This window comes from Homalodisca vitripennis, chromosome 8, assembly GCF_021130785.1.
Source record: "Homalodisca vitripennis isolate AUS2020 chromosome 8, UT_GWSS_2.1, whole genome shotgun sequence".
In the NCBI taxonomy this organism is placed as follows: domain Eukaryota; kingdom Metazoa; phylum Arthropoda; class Insecta; order Hemiptera; family Cicadellidae; genus Homalodisca; species Homalodisca vitripennis.
The window spans coordinates 66,121,234-66,146,323 of record NC_060214.1 but is presented as its reverse complement, the minus strand read 5'-3'; the positions used below and the strand labels follow the sequence as shown (position 1 = coordinate 66,146,323).

At 30.6% G+C, this 25,090-nt stretch overlaps 1 protein-coding gene across 2 annotated transcripts in view; it reads right to left on the bottom strand.

Moving 5' to 3' along the window:
* The window catches only part of LOC124367656 (TOX high mobility group box family member 4-like), a 270,405-nt gene that overhangs the window by 12,323 nt on the left and 232,992 nt on the right, over nucleotides 1–25,090 (bottom strand). For both annotated transcript variants that reach the window (XR_006922919.1, XM_046824654.1), the window contains exons 5-6: nucleotides 23,456–23,660; nucleotides 21,250–21,365 (exon numbers count right to left, since the gene is read on the bottom strand). Coding sequence is in view for 1 of the 2 variants with exons in the window: in XM_046824654.1 (XP_046680610.1) it covers nucleotides 21,250–21,365; nucleotides 23,456–23,660 (321 nt within the window). In the remaining variant the exon portion in view is untranslated. The remainder of the gene's footprint in view (nucleotides 1–21,249; nucleotides 21,366–23,455; nucleotides 23,661–25,090) is intronic.

Sequence of the window (25,090 nt, the reverse complement as noted above, 5' to 3'; positions counted from 1 at the left end):
ACAGCGTGGATATGGTAATCCATGTTAAATATATTACAAAACATATATTATATTGTAATTTAGTCTGGTTTTAGTATTTTTGTGCTGTTGTTGATTTTGCCTTGTTTCCCCAGTCTGAGAAGCCTACTTCTGTCAAAAGACAACTAAGATGGGTTTTATAGTAGTCTTTAAATTTATAGTAAAAGTTAGATTGCAACTTTGTCTTTTATATCAGCATTACAGTATTTGTCATCCACTGCACACTAAATATTTGCTAAAATGTACAGTTAAAAGTATATTTTTAATAAAACTTTTAATTTTCTTATCTGGACATTTTCTTACTCTGTGTTCAACGGTGATTTCAGAAAAAAAATTAAATACGAAATTTTGTTACTATCAAGTTTACTCTTTGCTTTCAAGACTACATATGTAAAATAGTGGTTAAATTAATTAAACATATGGATGTGCAGTCATAAAACAAAATTACAAAGAACAGATAAAACAGAGTAAAACACACAACAGATCATTAATTTTTCATTAATTACATGGCCTAATAGTATAGATTATAGGATATTATCTCTAAATATATATAACTCAGTTGCATTACTTAAAATGTAACTGTAATTATATTGTGTACAATTTTCTTTACTATTAAAACATTCTTTAAGAAAGTAATTGAACACAAAAAAAAGGTTTCAATCTCTAGTGTTGGAAGACAAAGATTTATTAATTTTAGTCATAATGGAAGAAGTTTTTTTCAGGAGTAACTTTTCACAGCTGGAGTGATTAACAAATAAAAAAATGAAGATGGTTGCCAAAGATTAGTACCAATGATGGCGGAATCAGCAAGATCTGAAGATTTAAAACAAAGTGATTCTGAACAGAAAGATTCTATAGCAACAACAGAGGTCAGCAATACAATATAAAGGTCAATAAAGTTGATACAGAAACATTATAATTTCTGAATCCCATATCAAAACTTTCAAGAATAATATACTGAGAAAAATATAAAACTAAAATATTTAAAGTATATTAATTAAATTGGAGCAAGAAAGGAGCACTATCAAAAATTTATATTGACTTCACTTGGAAAAATGGTAAACATCAAGTTTGCTTGTTATTTATAAAAAATTTCAAAGAAATTCTAAGACGCTACATATACGAGTACAACTATCAAGTGCATAATACACAATGGAAAAGTACACTTTGTAAATCTGCAACCAAAATAAATAAGTATAGAAAGTAAAAAAAGCGAATATAAAAAAATACACTTTTATTGTGTATCAGCTTTAGAACAAAATTATGAACAAGTGTGTATCACATAATCTCAGCTTGCCTCCTCCCCCACATGCGCCGAACAGAAATTGATATCCCTCTTCAGCCCTTTGATCATTGTATGAAGATTGGATCCATTATAAGGGCAGCAGAAAGGGAAGTATTAGCGTTCTACTTTCCAGATCAGAAATGTATCCTTTCGATTTGCTGAGATCTGATTGTGTGCGTAGCTAAAAAGTAGCGCAAGACGTAAGATAAACGTTCCGTATGAAACTTGCTGTAATCCAGCTTTTAACTAAACTTCCCAGTTCTGTTGCTGAAAGTGGCAAGTTTTCCAACCCTTCAATTATCTACTCATGCTATTATAAACCACTCAGTGCAGAACAATAACAATTTTACACCATTTCTAAATGGAAATGAGTTACACGAGTTTCGTGTGAATTTGAGTCAAGCCACATATTTTAGATTTAAAATTGTACGTGGAAATGGTTCCCACCTTTACACATAAACTTATAATAGATTTATGATTTATAATTGTATTTATTTTTTTTAGGTTAAATGGTAGAGAGGACATTATAGTCCTAACTTCGCGCCTAGAAATAAAATATTGAGAGCCGTACCCGATTCCTGCTTTGGGGCGATGGATCAAGGACTTGTTGCGGGTCGTGTAGGGGTGGTGGTCGGTGGTGTCTGTGGGTTGCGTGTGGTCAGGTGGTGTGAATGGTTGAATGATTGAGTTTCTACATAAGTATAATAACTAATAACTTTTCTAGTCTATCAGTAATTGGATTGATGAACTAAATACATTTAAGTTTTAATTTATTTTGTTTTATATTAATGTTTTATAGATAGTTCATATTAATTTCCCATTTGTTAAGTATACTGTTTAGTTTGTAAGAGAGTAACTGAATATATTTAAATTGTAACGTATTTCTTTTATATTAATGGTATGTAATAAATAGTGTACAGAGCTTCTTTATTTTTTTCCAATTTGTTTATTATGTTTATTAGTTTGTAACTAATTGTTATTAATATTTTTTAAACAAGGGTGTATAATATCTGGAGTTTGAGTGAAAAAGAAGGCTAAAATAGCCTTAACCTGAAAAAAGACATTTTCACTTCAATTTAACAATGTTTTTAAATATACATACACGTGTATATCTTTTCTGTTTGTATTCCTTGTCAAACAATTGTTTGTTATAAATGTTTCACTAAACAGCTGATTCCAACACTATGTGCAATGAAATATCAGCCAGGTTTACCAACCAACTGAATAGTATAATAAAATTCTCTTCAAACTACCATAAAATCCAGGTTTGTAAGAATTATTTGATGAAACACGCAAGGAAATTATAACATATACAGTTTATCATAAGGTGCTTGTTTTCTAAGCTTAAAAGAACAATGCTTCCTTTGATACTTAATTGTTGAGTTACCTTTGGCATTATTTGGAGATATAACAAATATTATAAACTCTATAATTGCACTAATCAATGTAATGTGTAATATCTGATTAATAACTTAAATAACAATATGACAAAATCTATTACTGTGTAATTATACGGTCGGAATGATTTAAACTAAAATTTTATCATACATACGATATGCAAATGAAAAGGTTGTTTTGTTAACCAGACAGTCCTGAAATGATAAACTAATAATATTGAATATTTATAAATCAACAGCATTCACTGCAGAACATTTGTTAGTTTTTGAGAAGCGTTTCTATATTTGCTTTGGTTTCCGATTTGAATCTTGAACAACCATTCAATAAAACATGAACTGTGCTGTTTTCCTCCTATCTGCATATTTTTAAATAAATGAAAGACTCTGCTTTCTTTAAACCCTGGAGTTGGATTCACAGGAACCAGAATCATTTATTTAAGTTTTTCATGTCTGACAATATGTTATTTGCTATATAGAATATGAAAATGGATTTAATAAAAACATTGCTATAATTTCTTTGAACACTACTTAGAATAATTGAGTGAATACAATTAAACATTTTATTTACGGTACTCAAAGCTAATTTATACTCCGAAATTATCCTTATTGTTACCAATAAGCTGTTCCTTACTTTAGTCATATATAATACTCTGTAAGATCACAGTGTTATAATTGTTGTGTCATCCAAGTAGGTTAAGTAAACAATATGATTTGCATTACTAACACTTACTTTATCTTGTTTACTTCTGATGTTTGATTAGCATATGATGTTGTGTTGTGTTTATGGTCTGAATGAAACATGTAAAAGTATGTTTCTGTTCATGATTATAACATTTTTATTTCAACCCTGTTCATTTAATACATAATGCACAGTAATCATCTTGAATGTTTTCACCTAAGAGTAATCAGGACCTTATGCCTACCATTTTGATCTCTTATTTTTTATCATACATGATAATTACATTTAAAGACATGATTCATAAATATCTAAATGATTAACTTTCTTGACAATGTAATTTGCTTGGAGTGTAGGCTAGTCTCCTTAGTCAATGTATAGACTCCACTTATATTTCTCACTGGAACAAAACTGGGCACAAAATTGAGTTTTTTAGAACTTTTACAAAATTGTTAAATGTTGTAATAATACACATAACCCTTAAAGCGTAGCATACCATCGAAATTGTAGTAAACGCGATGTACGAGAATATCTGTATTGTCTTCTACTAGTTTATTGTGTTCATTATAATTCACAAAAATACTATGAATGAGTAGGAATGCATGTCAGGAAGGAAATTAGATTGCATGTCACATAAAAAATCAATAAAAACCAGTGCTATTCTTTTATTGATGTTTTGTCTTATGATGCAGTGCACAACACGCGATTATAACCGTAAGGCAATCCCGTGTATATGGTGTATCCATTGTAAAACCGTTAGAGCTTTGGAAAAAAATTGGTTTTTATTTCTTCTATCAAGAAATAGAAGATAAATTTAACTTTGACAAAAACAGAATTTGAATTTAAATGCCTAAAAACATGCTAATGAACTACAGGCAAATTCTCTTCAGCTCTTTAAGGGGTACAGAAATAAAAATTATAAATTTTGAAGAGCTAAGCATATTTCTAACTTTAATTGTCCTTGAGACAGTTTCATTATAGCTTTCAACAATTATGAAAAAAATCAGTTATTCCATTTATACTTTGAGGTTAGGGAACTTGTCCCTAAACTTGAAATGGACCAGAACAGCTGATGAGATAATAAAGAATGAATTGTACTAGATTTTGAGCAAATTTTCATGTTTATAAGTATATTAAAACATTGTGTGAGAGGAATCACGTTTATGTCTGGAATTGCCTCATGCATCCTTGATTCTGACGTTTTATATGTATTATTTTAATCTTTAACGATTGCAAATAAAATGTTACACAAGTAATTATCTTCATACAGTTATACAATTGTACTAACTTGTTAAAAGATTTTATTATTAATTTTAAAGAATTTATTGACAAAGTCAATAATTAATTAAACAACTAATCATAGACGGTAAAAAATTACAAACCGGATTGAATGATAAAACAAGGTACGATGTTACAGCACTGAAACAGTTTTAGAAAATAAGGCAACATCAGATATTTTAATATCTCTGTAAATCCTTCTGTAAAAAGTTGTTTTGTTGAAGACAGTAAGAGATCTGCATGTTTTATTGATTTGTTTTCTGCCATCTTGTTAGAGTTTGGAGGGGAGGGGGTTGATGGGGGAGGGGGGAGCAAATAGTCTACAGCAAACACATCTTACAGTCTGACATGTATTAACATTTATGTCTTTCTACCTCCCTCATGTCTATGGGTTCCATTGTAATATCTCGCTAGCGTTTACCGTCGTGTTCACCACTGTAATTAGTTGTTTAATTTCATGACTCCTAAATCAGTGAAAAAACATGTTAGCAAACAGACTAATAAACAATACCTTAGTAGTTGTTATTTTATTTAAAACATGCAGAAATTAATTAATGACTGGAGGTTTTTAGTAGTTTAAATCAGTATAAGACACAATTAATTGAGACTTTTTTTTGATATTTTTGAAATCCTATTTTTAATAATAAGTTGTTACTGTACTCTGTTACTGTACAGTCAAATGTAAAAATTATAATTTATACATCTAAATAGAACATCTTTAGATTTTAAAAGACCAATACCACTAAATTCTTGAAAAGCAAACAATTTAGTAACAGAAAGTATATATATATATATATATGAAATGTTGTCTTCATCCTATATTTAATATTAAATATTACATTTTGTAAAAAGATACTGTTTCTTATTGATATTTGAATATATGTATAGTACGGTTAACATTTTAGTTAATACTTTCTGTCTTGAATCGTTGATGCTAAAAAAAAATAAATATTTTACTGTCAATTGTCTTCATACAACATTGTACTAGTGATATAACAATTATACAGTACAAAAGAAAGAGGTTATATGTGTTACCAATATAATTTTCTTCGCAAATTTTTTTATTTAAAGTGGCCCATAGAGAAAATTATACAACTCAAATTACAAGATGCAAAGATGAAAATCTAAATTTAAAAATAACTGATCCTATGTACATTTAATGTAATAAAATTTTAATTAAGAACTCATAAAATCAATTTTTAACAGTCATATCATTTTTGATTACTACTTTTAAGAAATTAGTTGACTTACAATGTATTACTAACGTTTTAAATGTATACCTATAACTGAATTTCAAAGGGCAAGTTAATAAAGATATAAGAAAAATCAGAATATTGGCTTTATAATGGTCTAATAAAAAGTGTAACCATTTTTATATCACATTTTTTAACTTCAGAGTATTAAAAAATAATGAATTGTCAAGAACTGAGCAGCTGAAGCCTTACACGTGAAGATGAAGGAAGCCGTGAAAAGTTAACATGATCTCAAAAGTCCCATCAGTGCAGACAAATGAGATAGAGATCTCTCCGCCAATGATACGTGGAAATATTCCAATATTCTCCGCCAATAGAAAGCATTGTCTCCACCAGTGATTGTGTCTTATATAATCTTCCAGTCAGACGTGAACCTTTCGCTCAGCTATATTGCTTTTCTATATCAATCAGCCTGCAATATGGGGATTCTTCGAATTCCAATACAACATATTACGACAAACATGTATATTCTGTTTTTTCATTCGCTTTTGAATGATACAAATACACCAACTGTGCTATAACATATTGTTATTGGCCACAGCCATAGTTATAGTTATAAATGATCAGCTCCATTTAATACCATAAAACAATGGTCAGTAAATGTGCTATAACTAAAGTAAATAAATAACTTTACTTAGTTTACATACAAATTAAATTATTAGGTGAAAAAATATGATAGTAAAAAGATTTCATTATCCAACAAGTATTTTTTACAAGCTATAAAAAAATCTCCTAAACTAACTTATTTTTAAAATGTCTTGAATTTATTTCATCTATACTAATTCTTTAAATTCAAACATACTGAAATTACATTTCTAATTAATATACAATGACAAAAAATGCTCAATAAAAACTCATTAAATAATTATGTATACATTTTTATTGTAATGTACTGAACATGAAAATATTGAATAATTAAAACTTTTCTTCAAAATATAGCAAACAAAGTAGTATCTACCATTACAGGTCTTTCAACTGCCAGATCCAGAATCAAAAATATTGTTTACGACTGTTTTGTGCAAAATCAATGGAAACCAACTTAGAACAACCAAGGCTTTTAATGCTACTAAAATATTTGTTATGGCTCTGTTAACCAAGAAGACTGAGGACATAATAATTCATGTTGGTTTCAGAACATACTGGAATATTCAAAAACTGAAGGGGTTGATTACTCAGTGTATTAGAAGTAGAGTAGAGGATGTCCATAAATGTAGACCATAGCCTTATGAAAAGGTTCATATGGATTCAAACATGAAAGTTTTTTAATATATGCATATGTTCTCATTATTTATTTAGTTACAGGAATGTCCCTATCCACTATGTTGTGGTGATTAACGAGTAGTAATTAGCATATTCAGTTTCCCTCGGGTATGTTTCCAGCTGTAATAAAAATTACTACACTTAAAAGCAAACAAGGCTATTAACCATACAAGCAGGCCCGTACTCAGACTGGTTTTTTCAGACAACTTTACCGGGGCCATGTCACATGTCTATGTGAAAGGACTGTGTCGATGATGATGTGATGGTGGGACATGACGGAGCCCTTAAATTGTCTCATTAAATTTTTACTCTATTCTGATATTTGTATTGATATTTTTATAATAAACCTGATTAAGACCAAATAAATAGATTTCATCCTCTGCCATGTCAAACCAACAACTCTCTTGAGGCTTTTCATCCCTTCTTAAACTGGGTGGAAGTAGCTGATACAAATCTATCACTCCTAAATCAATGATTTAGTTTTTTTTAATTAACCGTGAGAGAGGTGAGAGGATGTGGTAAATACTAGTTGTACTATATAGATATTGTTATTATTCTTGTAAAATCTCTAACAAATTTAATTATTTACTAAAACAATGTTAAAACGGTACAAATGAACAAAATTAAAACCAGTACGGTTTTTTTAAATTGAATTGTTTGGTTATGAATTTATACAATCAGTAAGAGTAAGATTGTAAGATTTACAATCAAGTCACATTCTTTATCTTAAGTTAATAAAAGTTTTTAATTTAATCTGAAAATAAATTCTTTGATGAAATGGCTGCAACTAATTGGAATCCAATTATTAGCCATTCTCTATGTAGAATAAGTTAGTCTGGAAAATTATTAATTTATGAACAATCTCATTACAAAAGTTAGGAGTTTGTATCATAAACTGACTAAAGTAGTAGTATAAAGTCTGTCTGAATGTATCCCCAGTGGTGTATAAATGTTATTATAGAGCCCCTCCCCTCTCTCCCCACCCACCCCACCCCCTCATCTGTATTGTTTTGTTTCCTATTCACTGGCTTCAATCCACTTGCTGGTCCAAACGTTGAGATTTATCGCAAACTGTTGTAAAGTAAATTTTCCCTGATATATTGCCAAGAGCATTTATCCTGATGAATAACTGTTCTATAATTTAAAAGGATCTAACTACATTCAAAACAGCTTTACAAGACCGACTTCTAGACAATTCAATAAGAAATTGATGTTAAGTTAAGAGATAAAAACATTTGTAAAGGTTATATTTTCCTTAAAAAATTCTGAACATTAATGTCAGTCACTGATTGCGGAACGTCTTGCCTAAAAATAAAGGATAAACAGTAGAAATAGATATGCACAAAAGAACTTTATGAACAATGCAGAGAAACATGGTCAGTAACAATAATAACAGCTCTTAAAGTATTTGAAAAAATCATTAAAAAAAAAAAAGAAAACGTATGCGGATGAGTCATAATAAACAGATCATTTACAATACTATTTCTATTTTTACAAACAAAAATCATAATAGAATCAGAGTATAATGTGTCACACAACTTATTATTTCCTCTGAGTTATGTAAGGAAATGAAATAAAAGTTTATTACTGTTTGTTTTGGACTGCTTTTTCATAAACAAATTATATATAGGTACTCACTTTAAATTTACTTTCTTTAATACCATTTTACTTAGATATTACATTCTTCAGATTGTGCCAGATGTAAATTTCTCATTAAACCTATGTATGTTTCTAATTTCTTTTTTCATTGAACCACAGATTAATGGAACTATAAATGTCATTATTTTATTAAGTAATATTAATCTGAATTGCTGGTTATAGAAATCTCTACTATGTAATACAAATTTTATAACATTTGATTTGAATTTGGTGCTCAGACACAATTTTTGTGAATCAATTAAAAAAATAAAACTTACTTTAAAGATAACATTGTTGATTTCTTCTGACCAATGTTACAGTCAATTATTTAGCAAGACTGAGTTGATGAGAAGTTAATAGAAGTTTTGTGACAGTTTATATTAAATGACGACATTTATACTAAATTGCATAACATACCGGTGGCCACATGGTATAAGAAGACTTTGGATTTTCAGAATGAATTAGAGATAGTCTGGGTAGATTCAAATCCTGCCTTGACTATAGCACACTGTATCACCACTGCCAAACTTGTAGTGGATGAACTGTTTGTCTTATTTTACTAATTAAGTTTTTCACATGATCTAGTATATTATCTACTAAATACCACAGAAAGACTAAAAGAGGAAAGACTGTCCATTTTGGACTGCAAATATTTTGTTGAGATTTAAAAATTTGTTTAACATTTTACAGATTGCACCACTAGAACTGCATAAACTGATTTTATAAACATGGACTCTTAAGCAACGTGACATTCAACAATAAATCAAGCAGTTTCTTGGAAAACGTCTACTGCAACAACCGTTCAAACAATATATCCAGCCATGCAACGTTTTGTGCAGTTAAATCATCTCAAGCACTACTATGTTCTAATTAGAACACTAATTATAAAACTCTTGCAGGGCTTCAGAAAGCTTCCTCTGCACCACTCTTGTGGGTATATTCAGCAATGAAATGCACATTTCTGAAAACAACGCTCAAAACATTGTGTCTAATTAATATTTTTACCTGTTTTTTCTTTAAATATGGCTCCAATATAGTATAACTCTAGTCGTCCAACACAGTACGAGAGTTTGTATCTAGGATTTTTTCATTTAAATGTTCAGAAATATAAAACCGAACAAATAAATTATTGTTATTAAAATATTTATTTAGACAACTTTAACACATTGACTGCGGCGGACAGTCACTGATACTATTCCGGCTGTTCTAAAATCAGTACATCATAGGTATCATAGGTAGTGAAGCTGTTAAGAAATGTTATAACATGGCAGTTAATTTACATACAGTAGAGTTATAATAAAAAAGGAGTAGTGTAGGAGTTTTTTTAATGAAGTTAACTTTTTCTTCAATATTGTCTTTTTCTGGGCTACTGAATATTAAATTAACGTAATGCTGAACTGGTTGCTGAGCAATTTAAGACATTGAACTTTGGGTCTGAGTTACAGGTAACACAGGTTCAAATCCTGTTTCTGACCATTGTACTTTTTTGAAGTACAATCGACCTTGTACTGTACCTCTGATTCTGTTTGATAAGGTACTGCACAGAAAGGTGGTCCATGAGAAGGGGCAGAATAAGGCAAGAAAGGGGAATCTCTCTTAAAAAAAATCCTTTTATGTGATTTGTTCTCTTTAAATAATGATGAGACTATACTACTCAGGATATCCACAGTCATTCTAAAAATAATTCATATTTGAATTGAAATTTTTGTATTGTATTGGAACGAAACAAAACTCTTATTTAATAATTTTTAATCAAGAATAATATTGTAAAAGTATGAAACTAGTAATGTATGTAACAATAAGATAACTTGTATTGTCATTAACTTCGGAAAGAGGTTAAATTATGAAGATTTCTCAATAGGCCAATTCCCTGAGCTTCAGTGAATTCCCATGTATATTTTCATAATCCTCATGAAATCCTTATACAGAACACATGTTAAACATTTATTAACATCAATAGAAAATTTATATTAAAATCTTTGCTTTTGTCATCAACCAGTAGACCTAGTACATGAAATGGTTTGGAAATGTTATTATTAAAGAATTGTTTAAGAATCAAAAGGTTCTCCAAAAATAAATAGAAACTGTGCTTAAATGCCTAATTTAATAAATATTACGCATTGATAATTTTCTATTTCAAAGACGAAATCATACATTTTTCTCATTACAACACTTTATCAAATATATTATATACGAGGATAAAGTAAAAAAATCACCTTATGTGGTCCTAGATTTACCTAGCTTTACATCTGGTTTGTTGAACAGACTTGTAGGCAATTTAGTGCAACAGAACCCATTCAAAACAATCAAATTGCCTATTGTAATGATTATTCAAATAAGTTGAGAGCACTTTTTTACACAACTTTGTGCCCATTCATTTTTAACCATTTGTAAAATTATTTTAAACAAACTAGAAAAGCAATTAACAACAAATTTCAGTGAATTTCTTTTGTGTGTATCCAACTTAGAAATACTAAATCTAAATCTATCATAATACTTTTTTACATGGATAAACATTAAAAAAAATTTTATTGTAGCATGGGGGGGGGGTAAGGCTGTGTGTGGGTCTCTAACAGATAAATGCTGGGTGGCTTAATTCCTGGACAAACCAAAAAGATTGCGTTTGGAGCAGTTGTTATTAAAATACTTATAATAACAGGTTACAATATCACGGGCATAAAAGCCCTTTAAAACGATAATGTGATGTTATTTTGGACTTCAAGTTAGCACCTTATTTCTATTTAATTTTAAAAATTACTGTTTAAAGTTGTCGTTGATAAAGTGTTCTGATCTATTTGACTTTTAATAATAATAATGGAATCGTTTTTCATTTTTTTTGGCACTGGTCTAGTGGTTTTTCATTTTGCCTGAGTTCATTGCATTTTGGAATACATACAAAATGTGTCACTAATTGTTATGATTTCTCATCGTAAGATTTAAATATTATTGTGTTATATTAAGACTTCACTGGATACTTCCTTCAAAGGTTTTCAATATTTATTTAAAACTAACACTGAAGCCAAAACATTGCACATTACATACTCGTAACAGACAACAGTACGATATGAGAAGTCACAAAATAAATTATCACAGCACCAGTATCAATTCCGGGACACCATTTGTCATGAGTTGTCAAATGAAATACGTTCCTGTCACATATCGTTTGCAGAATAAGAAGTTCTATATGATTTTTAAAACATTTTTTGGAAGACGTACAGTGGGTATTATAGGGTACCTACAATGTAACAGCAAAGAAAAAAAATATTTTAAAAATTAAGTAATATGGAAGAAGAAAAATAATTGGGCCATCAATACGTTATTAAATTTTAGAAACACATTTTGCAGATATTCCAGGAGAGAAGCGGCACCCATGCCTGATTAGGAAAAGTAAATATTCTAGTTAGTTTATAGTCTACTACATAAATAATTAAAAAAATAGTCAAAGTTCATTTTTCCCTTCCATAATGGGTTTTGGACTACCTGGATGCTACTGGTAACAAGCATTTTAACATAAAATTTACAACAGGAATGTTTTAAATTGATCTCATTAATCCCTGTATTTCATTGGAGAGCCATTTAGAAAGATTGCAAACTTTAATTCAGACTTATTCATTCCAAATTCAAATATTTATTATGAAAAAAAAAATTGCACAAAGTATTAAATATAAAATATAACAAATGCATTTCATCTGACATACATTTTCATCCTACCAACTGATAAACTCAAACTCTGTATTGTATCAGAGAAAATGTATTTTACAACAATTTGTGATAAATCTCAATGTTTGGACCAGCAAGTGGATTGAAGCCAGTGAATAGGAAACAAAACAATACAGCTGAGGGGGTGGGGTGGGTGGGGAGAGAGGGAGGGGCTCTATAATAACATTTATACACCACTGGGGATACATTCAGACAGACTTCAGACTGTCAGCCATTATATTATGCTTTTAATGGATATTTTAATTTATGTCGGCTAATTGGTTTAACTGAGAGTCATCTGATAATCTAAAATTGGAAACTTAATTAATTAGGCCACTAAACAGAAGAGAAGACTTATAACTGTTACATTTCAAGAAGTACAACACTGACGTTGTGCCAGTAAATGTAATGACTGAACAAAACCGATCAATAATAAAAGTCATAGGTAACTTTTATTAAATTTATAATTAAAAGTAATTTTTTTAAATTATAATTATTCAAGTAGTCTTTCATATTTATTTTCAGTGTAATTTGTAATGATTTTAATAAAATATCAGGTTGTGATTACGCTTAGTTGTATTTAACACTGGTATTCAAATAATCTAACTGATTGGAGAATGCAGATAAAATTACATGAAAACTCCAATTCATGTCACATTATTAACTGGACTAATAATTTTTAATATTATTTAGTTATAAGTATGTTATTTTATAATGAAATGTTCCTTTATAGATAGCCATCCGAAATAGAAAATTATAAACATGAAGGTTTTTTTTAAACTTACTGGCCATTTTTCAAACTTTATTTCATTTGCTTGTTTCTATTGATATTAAAGACACTTTTATTTTAATTTTCAATAAGTATGACGTCTCATGATCATGAACAGACATACTGTAATTAACAGAACCTGATAAGATTGCCTTTAGATAGAATACAATGGGGGTTCCACGTTTATTGTATGTCTCGTCTTGTCCGTTCCCGAGTTGGGGATGTCTACATGATCTTACGTTTCTAAACCACTGTGAAACTCAACAATGCCATGTCTCAATACCGTGTTGTTAGGAAACTACATTTATTTTGTACAGAAAATGTTTAGTAAATGGGTTAGCAAGGAAATCATTCAACACTTTATAAACTTTAACAGTTGTGCTTCTTGCACATAATCTGAGAACTTGATTGGAATTACCATAAACTTTAAGCCATAGATGACACATTCCAAGATGAAAGATGTATCACTTCAAATTAAATTTGGCAGCCAGACGAAGAGTCTAATGTTGAGGCCATCAGTCAGTGAGATGTATTCGCAGTGCAATTGTGTGCTGTTCTCCGCGTAACGAAACAAGATGGATGGAATGAAATCAACATGCCGAGTTCGGTTCTCATCTCCTGAACTCATTAGATAAAACGGAGAAGCCTTCAACTTAAGAGTCCATTGTTGGCAACACTGTATTAACTGGTTGCAACAATGTACTCAGAACTTAACTGCGGATGTCAAAATTCAACCTTATTTTAAAACCTTAACTCCTTTTTTAGTGTTATTGTTGATTGTCTTCATTGAACAAGAGACCTGTTTTAGGAAAATTAAAAGAAAAGTACACAGGTCTTAATATATTCATTGCATTACATACCATGTTAATACATTGTGTAGTTGCACAGTGGTGTATCACTAATAAAAATACGAAAGTAAGAACTGAATCAACATTATACAAGAAAACCATTATCCATGAAAACATGCTCAAAGTTATGATATCCTACGATATATTGAGTATACCGATGCTTCTAGGTGTCGAAAGAGGCATCATGCTCTAAAATATTATCGCAGCACTCATTTAGTAGACATATCCACGAAAAATAAGGACTATAATGAAATATGGACAAAAATATCTTTAGTTTTCCATTCCTAGTTTACATAAAATGTTCAATAACTTATTTTCTACTTAACAATTTTTTCCTGCCTAACACACAGATTGGGAGTTTTATGTATTAATAGTATTCAGTTCAACTTCTTACATAGCACTTTTTTTAATCCAGTAAGAATTTGTCAAAAATCTGTTTTTAACCCTATCTGTATATGGATTTTACATGATTAAATTCGTAATTTATAAACAATTTGAGTAATATAGCCAACATTTTATAAACTATAAAATTATAAATGGCTTGAGCTCCCCTAAGATAGTGGGTGGCACCTGGGGTTTGGTAGAGTATTACTGATACCAACCCCAAGTAATAAACCCCTAAGAGCTGATAATCAGTGTCTCCGGCTGGCATAGTTAAAAACTCTAAATAGTAAGAACTACAGTTACCAACATAAATTTAGTAGGGTGACCTTTGCAGGGAGAACATTTTTACCTCCAGGTATCCCTTGAATAACCTTCATAGCTTTTAAGTAGTTGAGCTAATTCAGTTACAACTGTTATTGTTACGTTTTAGGCTAAATTTGGTTATGAGTAATCGCACTTTTATATTCAGGTTATGTTATTTATTGTTAACAAGTGACTGTTGCTAGTGAAATTTATTTGATCAATAACTATAATAATAAGAACACAATATTAGATCTAATATGTCCTCTGCCCCTAAAATTCTTTTCTGGATCCGCCAAATGATACCAGAAATAACAAAATTGTTTATCAAAACCAAGGCACAATTAACTCGTTTTGTGATACAATCAAGAAACATTCCAAAATATAACATCGCTACACAAATCATTACATGTTGCAATGTACAACTACTTCGAAACCATTAAACATTCATCTTGATAAAACCTACTTTTAAATCATTACTGTAAGTGCAAAAGCATATTATTTATCAGAAAATATAATATTTCTTGCAGTACATCAGACTGAGAGATGTATTTTACGAGAGTTGAGATAAATCTCAATGTTTGGACCAGCAAGTGGATTGAAGCCAGTGAATAGGAAACAAAACAATACAGATGAGGGGGTGGGATGGGGAGTGAGGGGAGGGGCTCTATAATAACATTTATACACCACTGGGGATACATTCAGACATACTTCAGACTATTTCCCACTTTATTTTTGCAGCAGTAATTTATTTAACCAAAACAGAACTGTCTGAAATTAATTATTAACTAGAAGACATCCCGGCCCCTTCATGTCAAATCCAAATCTTGAACATTTGAAATTTTTTATATAAAAAGGGTGGATAATTTTAATTTTAAGGATTCACTACATCTTAGACAAAGAGTTATAAGTATTGGTTTCATTGTTAAGTTTGCAACTAAATCACAATAATGTATAATTGTTTGATAAAAACTGTCTGAATAAATACAGCTTGATACAATAAGTTTTAAGTACACTTTATTAAATTAAAGAAGCAAAATAATGATTAACTAATATTTGGAACCCTGGAGGTTTCAATGAACACATCAAGATACATGTTATACCAACTAGAATGTTTATCTTAAATAAAATGCGTTAAAAATGGATTTCAAGATATCCTATTTAATTCCTATATTCTATAGTTGGAATTTTATTATTAAATTTCAAAAAATAATGTAATGTAATAATAAAGTAAAACAATGAATAAATAAAACAAATAATAAAGTAAACTGAATACCAATGTGATTGTACTAGGGTGACCTTTGTCTAAATAGAACTGAGTTTATCAAAGCTGTTAAAATTATTATGACACAGAAAAACACAATTACTTGAGTATTAGATTGTTTTATAGAGTTTATTTAGAGAAAAATATATAAACTCATCAATATTACAGTTATATTAGTAATTTTCACTTTAATTTGTGCAGATTAAAGCTATATTATTTGATGACTCGTTATTCTGCTAAATTAGTTTTTTGCAAAGATAGTTGGGTATGACATTCAAACCGACTTACTGGTTCAATCCCACGCTAACTCATTGTTTTATGCTTGATAACTTAATCATGCTATTGATTTTGTTTTCTATATGAGTAATTTAAAAAAGATAACATGCTTCCTGACACAACACCCAGTTGAAACAATCAGTGTACATCAAGATGAGACTTATAATTTATGAGCTTTCTAAAATACTAGATTCATAAATTTTCCACTGTTTTATGATGTCCTCTATTATAGTCTAGGAGCTGAGAGTATAAGTGCACAACATAGTTTTTCTTGTTATTAAGACAGGAATTGAAAAAATGTATTGTCAGCCACACTAGCATTTGGTGGAGGTTGAAATGGGAGAATTTCAAAAGGATTACAAAAATGAAATATCATGACCTTATCCTCAGATTATATTTTTTCAAGCTTGACACACTTAAAACCCACCGTCAGACACATAAATAATAGTTATATCACCACCAGACGACTAGATAAAGAGGCTGACAGTCCTCACTTTCAGAGTCTGTATATGGTTAGCTAATGCTGATTTGATGAACATGTATTCATGTGTCTGACAGTTGGTTTCAAGTGTTTAAAGCTTAGAAAATATAATCTCAGGAAAACATTATCGTCTAATATTTTTAAACCTTTTTATACCCTCCCATTTTAACCTCCACCTTAACTAGAATGCAATAATCAATTTCCTCCTTAGTGGATTTCAAGGAAAACAAGGCTGTGTGCTAGAATGCAAATTGGCTCTGAGCTCCTGGACTATTTTAATTGGTCAAGTTTTAATGTGCATTCTTTTCAATTGTTTACAACACCGGTACGAAAGTATTAATTGGCAAGTAATTATTCTTAATTTTAACCGTGACCGTATGTTACTCAAACATTAAAGAACAGCAATGTTCTATACCCCAGTTAAAGAACAAAAACCGTACTTGTAAGTGTAGAAGTTTCGTTTCATTAAAGTTTATGAGCAATGCTGAACTAAAAATTAGTGAATCGTAATCATAAAAGCATCTCATTACAAAAGTAAAACTTTGCAGCTGCTGTTAAAAAGCTGCTTGTATCAAAAGTTTCAAGAGAATCAACAATCTGAATAATACATGTGGCAGAGGAGAGAATATCCCTGACGTATAATTTACACAGAAGTTAAATCATTATAAGGGCCACTTTCTTCTAATTACAAAGCTGTTACGAGCTCTCAACTGCAGGCTGGCAAACATTTCATTTTATTATTTCCCTTTCATTCCCCCTGTTTATCAGAACATATGCCATTCGTACATTTTACATTACGCAAAGTAAACTCATTCCAGATTCAATCATTTCCTGCAGATTGACAAAGTGTGTTCTGGAACTCACATGGAACGAGGGAGCCTGCCCATACTCGTGCTGAATACAAATCTCCTTATTCATTTTGTTTTCAATACACTTATAAACCAAGTTTCTTGTAAAGTTTTCTGACTTTGCACGCTTGATGATTTTTCCAGAGGGAAACAAATGCGAAATAGATTTCCCAGTAGTCTAATGCTGCCACACATTTTATTAAATTGTTTTGGGGTTTAAATATTTCTGAAGTCAAGTAACAAAATCTGCTAAATATATTCCTTCAAAAATAATGTGTTTTATTAAAATTTTTCAGTTGATTTTGAAATTAAGGTTGAACACATTCTGAAACTAGAAAATAAAAGTATAGGATGCCTAAATATGTATAATTAGATTTTATTAAACATTTCATACAATCTCTAAGTATAAAAATATAACGTGTGTCTGTCTGTTTCTTCATGTGCTTTTGCCAACAAATTTAAAATTTAGGTAACATAACCATTGTGATAACCATGAACATAAAAAGGCGCTGAAATATTTCAGAATAGATAACTAAGGTATTTTTTATATCTATATTTTATATTTCTTGCCTATTTGTAACCAATGAGTCAGGAATCAAACTATACATTATATTTAATTTATTTGGTCAATAACTATTAAAAAAGTCTATTCAGAGAGATTAATTTTTATTCTACAGTTAAAAAGAAAACAGACGAGAGTTGTGTTTAGCATAGCTGTAGCAGAGCATTTACAAGAAACACAAGCATTTCTTGTTACATCATAGTGTAGCTTTAATTACAGAATTTGATTCTTGGTATATAATTTAAAACTGAAAAATTACAGTACATTAACTACAATTCAATAAACTGTTAGTCACCAAAGCCAAAACCAATACATACTTAATCTTGAGCTAAGTTTGATATAATATCTGTATATAAGCTATATTTGTAGAGCAATCGGTTTCATGAAGTTAATTCAATATAAAGTATAGTAACCACAAAAAAGCCATTGGAAACCTTTATTGAATTATTTGTTCAAAATTCTACTTTTGAATTGATAATAACCAACAATAAAAGTTTTCACTAACAGTTCACAATATGCTTGTTGAATTATTATCAACTTTAGTGTACAGAGAAATCTAATACAAAATTGAGCAGTCAGTTTAGTTTTTAATATACCTCGAAAATTGCACAGCTGTGAATATACTACAGGAGGAAAAAGGTCGGAAAGAAATATAAAACAATACAAGACAAATAATGAAATTGTAACAAAACAATATTGCAGCGTACATATTACAATAGCGAAAACGATAACTTGGCGAGCAGCACATATATTGAGATCTCTGTCAGAATACTGGATATGTTTTTATGCGTTGTTCTTTTATATGCAACTGATCCTTCAAAGAGCTTTCAAATAAGTCTGGAAATCTGCTTTCCCCTTGCGTATAGGACTATGTTTGATTACATTTTATAGTGAAATGTTTTCTTCTCTACGTCGAACACACACGAGTTAGCCGGTGTTATTCATCTTTCACTTTGACTGACAGCTTCTGTGAGGTTTAATGTGGAATCATATTTCAAAATCCGGCCGAGTAAATGCTTATTGCAATATGAATTCTATTTCATTTGTAATAGCTCGGATTCTACAATTAAATCACTAAAAGAAAACTTTTTGCTATCTACTGTGTTTTGCCAACTTTTATAAAGATAGTTGTAGTTTGTGAGCCAAGAGCCAATTTGCATTGGAAAAACTGTGATAACACCTTGGTTTTTTCTTGAAATCAATATAGGAGTATCTTTTAAGAAAGAAACTAATTAACTGTCAGTCACGCTAGGTTTGGTGAAGACAAAATAGAAGGGTATGGAAAGAATTAAAAATATCAAATAGTAGTTTTTTAACAAATACAAATTTATTTAGCTCAAAATACTTGAAACCATTATGAGAAATGTAAATAATAGTTAACATGCCCTCTACCAAAGAGATAAAGAGGTAAATCACCAATTTGTGTCAAATTAACAACCTTCATATAGTACTCTGATGCTGACTTAACTTTTTATTAATTTAAAACTTTTACAGCCCATGAAACGGTTTAACACGTTCACAATGACATAGAAGTTGCTATGCATTTCCTTACTGCATTTTTATTGTTTGCCTGGCTTGGTGGTTTGTTAAATTTGATCCCGTGCTTTAATGAACACCACATACTATCGTGTATCCTGTTGAATGCAGGATGGTTTACTTTTTACGGTAAATTAATTTTTTAGGTAACCCTTGGGAGTACACGGAGAAACATTGAAAAACATATTGAATTAATTTTTTGTGCAAAGTTGTGGAGCCTATATATACTTTCTTTGTTATACTTAGATGTTTAACATAAAGAAGATTACGGTTTTATACCATTATTTTTGGAAAATTCAAAGGCCAATAAAAAATTCCGGGAATACCGTTGTCATAAACGTGTTAAATTGGCACAAAAACCACAATCTATAATAATTTTCAAATCTTAAAAATTTAATTTTGATTGTTTAAAAATACAACTGAATACAAATATGAGTATTCTAAGGGTATTTCAACATTATAGATTTGTCTAGTAATGTGGAAGTAGCAAAATACTAATATCATGTCTAGCATGTAAAGAGAGCAGATTTTTCCCATATTTTGACATAACCGTCACAGAACTTAAGACCTAACAAATTTTGTGTTAGAACAGTTTTATGACCGTCTTACAAAAATTATTACTTAGCACACCATTCATAGTCATACATTCGCTGCAGTATAATCTTTGTCAATCTTAACACACAATGAGGATGATATAAATACAGATGGACAGTCGCCAAACCATAATAACAGTGAACAACTAAGAAATCATTGGTGTAATTCAAATAGTGCATAAATAAAGGATTAGCAGTTTTTCTTTCTTCTTGCCCATTTTCCAAGTTTGAAACAGGCCTATAATTAATTTGCAATTCAAAATATTGATTATATCGTATTTAAAATTTTAACAAAATGTATAAAATGTTTTGAACATATTTTGTAATAGTTTCAGAAAAAATTTGCTTTGATTTTAATATTAGTTTAATTTTACATAAACTGTAAATTTATAATTATCTTTATACTGGCAAAATCTATTAATTCAAGGAACATAGTGCTAATTTAGCTTTTTGAGCATTTATAATAAATATTCTTTTTATATTTTATGTTTTTTATTTGATTAAAACGATACCTGTAATGCACAATTTAATTTACATATACTTTTATTTTACAACCAAAATATGCAAACTTTAAGTTTAGTACTATTTACATTAGATCAAATTTTTGATAGCAATTGTGATTGTGACAATTTATAAAAAGTTAAAATGTCAAACATACTAAAACGTACCAAAAACTTCAAAACAAAACAATTTAAAGTTTTATGACCATCCTATGAATATTGTTACTCAGTAGGCTATGCCATTCACATTCATACATTCACTGCAGTATAATTTTTGTCAATCTTAACACACTTGTAAGCATTAATGGAACCGTAAATTGGCATGAAAAATAAGATTAGATTATTTTAAAAACTAAATTATGGTTGTGCAATAAGTCCACTTACTTCTGTGGTTCATTTGGATCCCTCTTCTTTTTCTTTTTTTGAGCTTTTGGTTTCTTCTGTATCTTTGCTAAGCTGGTGTCTGCTGGCTCAGGGGACGGTCTCTTCATACCAGCTAACTATAGCAATACAAAATTCAGGTTAAAATATTGTAGTATTATACACACAATTTCAATAAAGACAACTTTAAATATTTCTTATACAACTATTATGTAAGTTATGCTACACTATTAGGAAGACTAACCTAAAATCAGTAATATACCATCTGTCATTAGCAATATTTCAAGCTGATCCCTAAATAATTAAACCAAAATAATACAGTAACAATGAGACCCAAGACAGTTAAAACCAATGATATAGACCTATGCATAGAGGTATTGAAAGTAAAACACAAGTAGAACTGACTACTGAGTTTAAAAATTAGTTTAATGTTTCTGTGTTTTCAGTTTTATGTGTGCCTGTCCAAATTCTAGTAAAGTTTTATGTTATAGTTATTACTTAACACGTATTTTGGCAAAATGTTATAATTTGTTTCAATCATTAGACAAAATTTTAAAAATGTTTAGCACATTTCATATTAATCACTATCATCAAGGCTGTAATAGCTTACAATAATTAAATAATAGAATTTTCTGATATAAAATGAATATTTACTTACGGTGTAGGCCAACAAATTCGTAATAGCCTATGTTCGGCTAATCTTTTAACTAATTGTTAATTTTGTACTCAACTGGTGTTTTGTACATATTTGGTGTAGTTTTTAAAAGAACAACGTGATAGAATTTTCTTTTATTTAAAACATTGCTTTCCAAAACTCTGAAATTATGTAAGGACAACTGAAGGGCACTTTTTGGGTTAAAAAACACCTTCTTTGGTCTGCAGGAATAGGAATAATGCAACAATATATTCTTTTGTTTGGTTCTTTGTGGAAAGGAAGGAGTGGCTGGGATGGGAAGGACCCACATGTGTATTTCATGAGAAGAAGGCAGGAGCCTCTATACCGTTGCGGAGAATGGGTGGAACTAGTATTTCATGTCCTTGTGCAGAAAAAGAGACAACATAGGTCCAGGCGACCACTTAAAGAACCGCTTATTCTTTACCACTGGAGGCCTGAGACACATCTCCTTCAGCCTTCTTCCCCACAGAGACCATAGGCTCCCACCGAGTAAATTTCCACCACGACCTTAAAATATCACAACAGGATCGTGCACCACTCCTGCAACATCCATTAGGTTGCCCAAATGTAAGTGACAAACATAATTTTTACCACCAGATCAGTTCAACTGTCTGATCAGCCAGTGATGAACTCTTCTGGGGAAATTTTAAATTTGTAAATTAGTCAGTTTAGCTCCTATGAACAGTCAGTTTGCCACAAAGTTAGCTGGTATTGTTCTACTAAGTTGTTGCGACACCATATATTTAAACTATAAGGGTTTCAAATAATTAGGTTCGGAAATCATTCCTTTCAGACATCATATCAGTTCTTTAAAGTAAGATTTACATGAATTTTCTGTTCCACTCAATGTTGATCAATCTCGGTATAAACTTTACCATGAAGTAGAAAATAATAATCAATAAGGAATTGCGGTAATTTTATTTCAAATTTGTATTTAACTTTGGAACACAATCTGGAACAATCTTTTATTTTAAATAATGTTTGACTGTGTCACAGAAGGCAAGGGTGAAAGGTATTAGGATAAGTATTTACTAGGGAGATGATTTACCCTCTGGGCCCCAAGTGGTGATGTACTGTACAGTAAATGTCACCCTTCACCTCCACCAGATCATCATCACCTGGAGCTCAGAAGGTTAAGTCACTGAAAAAATTAATTTCCAACAAAATATAAAATAAATAATACTACCACATTACCCTACTCCTACATAGGACACTTCGGCAATATGTGTTAACTGTCTTAAGTATTCGGAGTGGCAATACTGTACAGGCACATGTGAGTTAAATAACTAATAACTTAACATTTGCAACATTATAATGCATCCTCTCTCTGATAGTAAGGTGTCAGGATGCTTTTAATAGCCAAAAGTTATTATTAAATATTATAAAATGTGATTTAAATTAAATTAAAAAGTAAAAACCTAGTTTTATTATTTGTTTAAGATTACACTTAAATCTGACATCTGACTACAGATTAGTACAATTAACCGTTTAATGTCTGTGGTTTCTCCATTACAGAGGCAAAGGATAACTTACTAGTTGTGTGTGTGGCGTGCTGTCATCACTGTCATCGCTTGTGGTGGTGGTCTCATGGTGGGGATGGGGGGCTCCAGGGGGAGAGTGGCCCTGTGGGGACCGCCCGAATGGTGGACCCATGTTGTAATGCTGGGGCTGTACCATCTGCATTTGTGAGTGGCTATAGTTGGGCTGGCCGGGGGGTGGGGGACTACTGTAGCTGGCGCTAAAACATACCAACAAGATCACTTGAAGAGATGAGCCTAAGTTGTGCATGATACGGTTTTACTTGGATTTCGCTACACAAATCAGTTCATCCCAGAGTTTTGATTTGTAAACATTTAATTCAGCCTTGACATCATTTTAAGAACATTCAAAACATCTTTAATAATAAAAATACACCTGTAATATAATTTTGAGAAATATACTCGAAATTCTGTTTACGTCTGCATTTGATCAGTTTATTCCTTTTTACTTACAGGTACATGGTTAGATATTTTCAAAAACAAAGTTTATTTAAGAGGTCCCAAAGCAATAAATACTTAATTTGAAAACAAACATTTAATAACAAAATTATATTAACTCTTCTTATTAAATGGAGGAAAAGTAAAAAGGAACAGATTTAATCCAAAACATGGCTATTTTGAAATTCATAATAACTTTTGGAAAAGAAAGTGCTTAAGAGAACTAGTCTTGCAATCTGTCATCTAAACAGAAAATTCTTGGTTGGTTTGGACCAACATTTCAGTGGAATCTTTAGATGTGCTTCCTAAAGTATTCCCTTACCAACAGCAGGAATAGTAGGCCACCTGAATTGCTATCACTCTCTACTGCTTTCTCCTATAAGTGGCCCAAGCTCAGATACAACAATTAGAGTTTGCGGCAGTCTTGAGATTCCATACCTCCAAATACAATCATTTACAGTTCTCATATTCCTCTAAAGTAGTTCCTGCTCGAAAACAAGTTTTCACAGCATTTCCAACTCTGGCTGCACTCAAATCATGGCCTTAATCAGAAAAAAACAGCTGTCCGATTTCATTTGGACAGCACAAAAGGAGACAGGTGATGGTGGCGGTGGAGGGGAGTAGGGGGAGGGAGGGGAGGAATGCAACAAAACAATGACAGCATTCTTCATCTGCTGAAGAGTAAATAATGAGATGCATCCAAGATTGTATCTGGGGTCGATGAATGGTCATCATAAAAACAAGTGGATTAACAACAAATCAGATGACTGAGCCATTGTTACCAACCCGACAGCATGCAAATCATTGTTGTGAGACCAGGTGGTTGGATAACCTGTTTTCTGAGGATAGTTTTTAAATTAAAACTCTACACGATGCCATGAAAGCAATCTCCTTAGTGAAAGGTCAGCAATTACTTTCCAATTAAACAAGTTATTTCAACATCTGACAATGGTTAGATCAAGTATCTTAGCGTGAGAAGGTTATGCAATCTTCCATAATTGCTCTTACACGTGCAGACATGCAGATTATTAAGATTTACATAATACAGTACTTTGAATTTGTACAGTTTGTATTTATAATTTTTTAAATGGTAATTCATACTTAACATTTCAAAGGTTACCTTGTATATTGCATTCATTTAAATGATTATCCTAACAAATTTCAATCACTACAGAAATTATTTTATACTTAT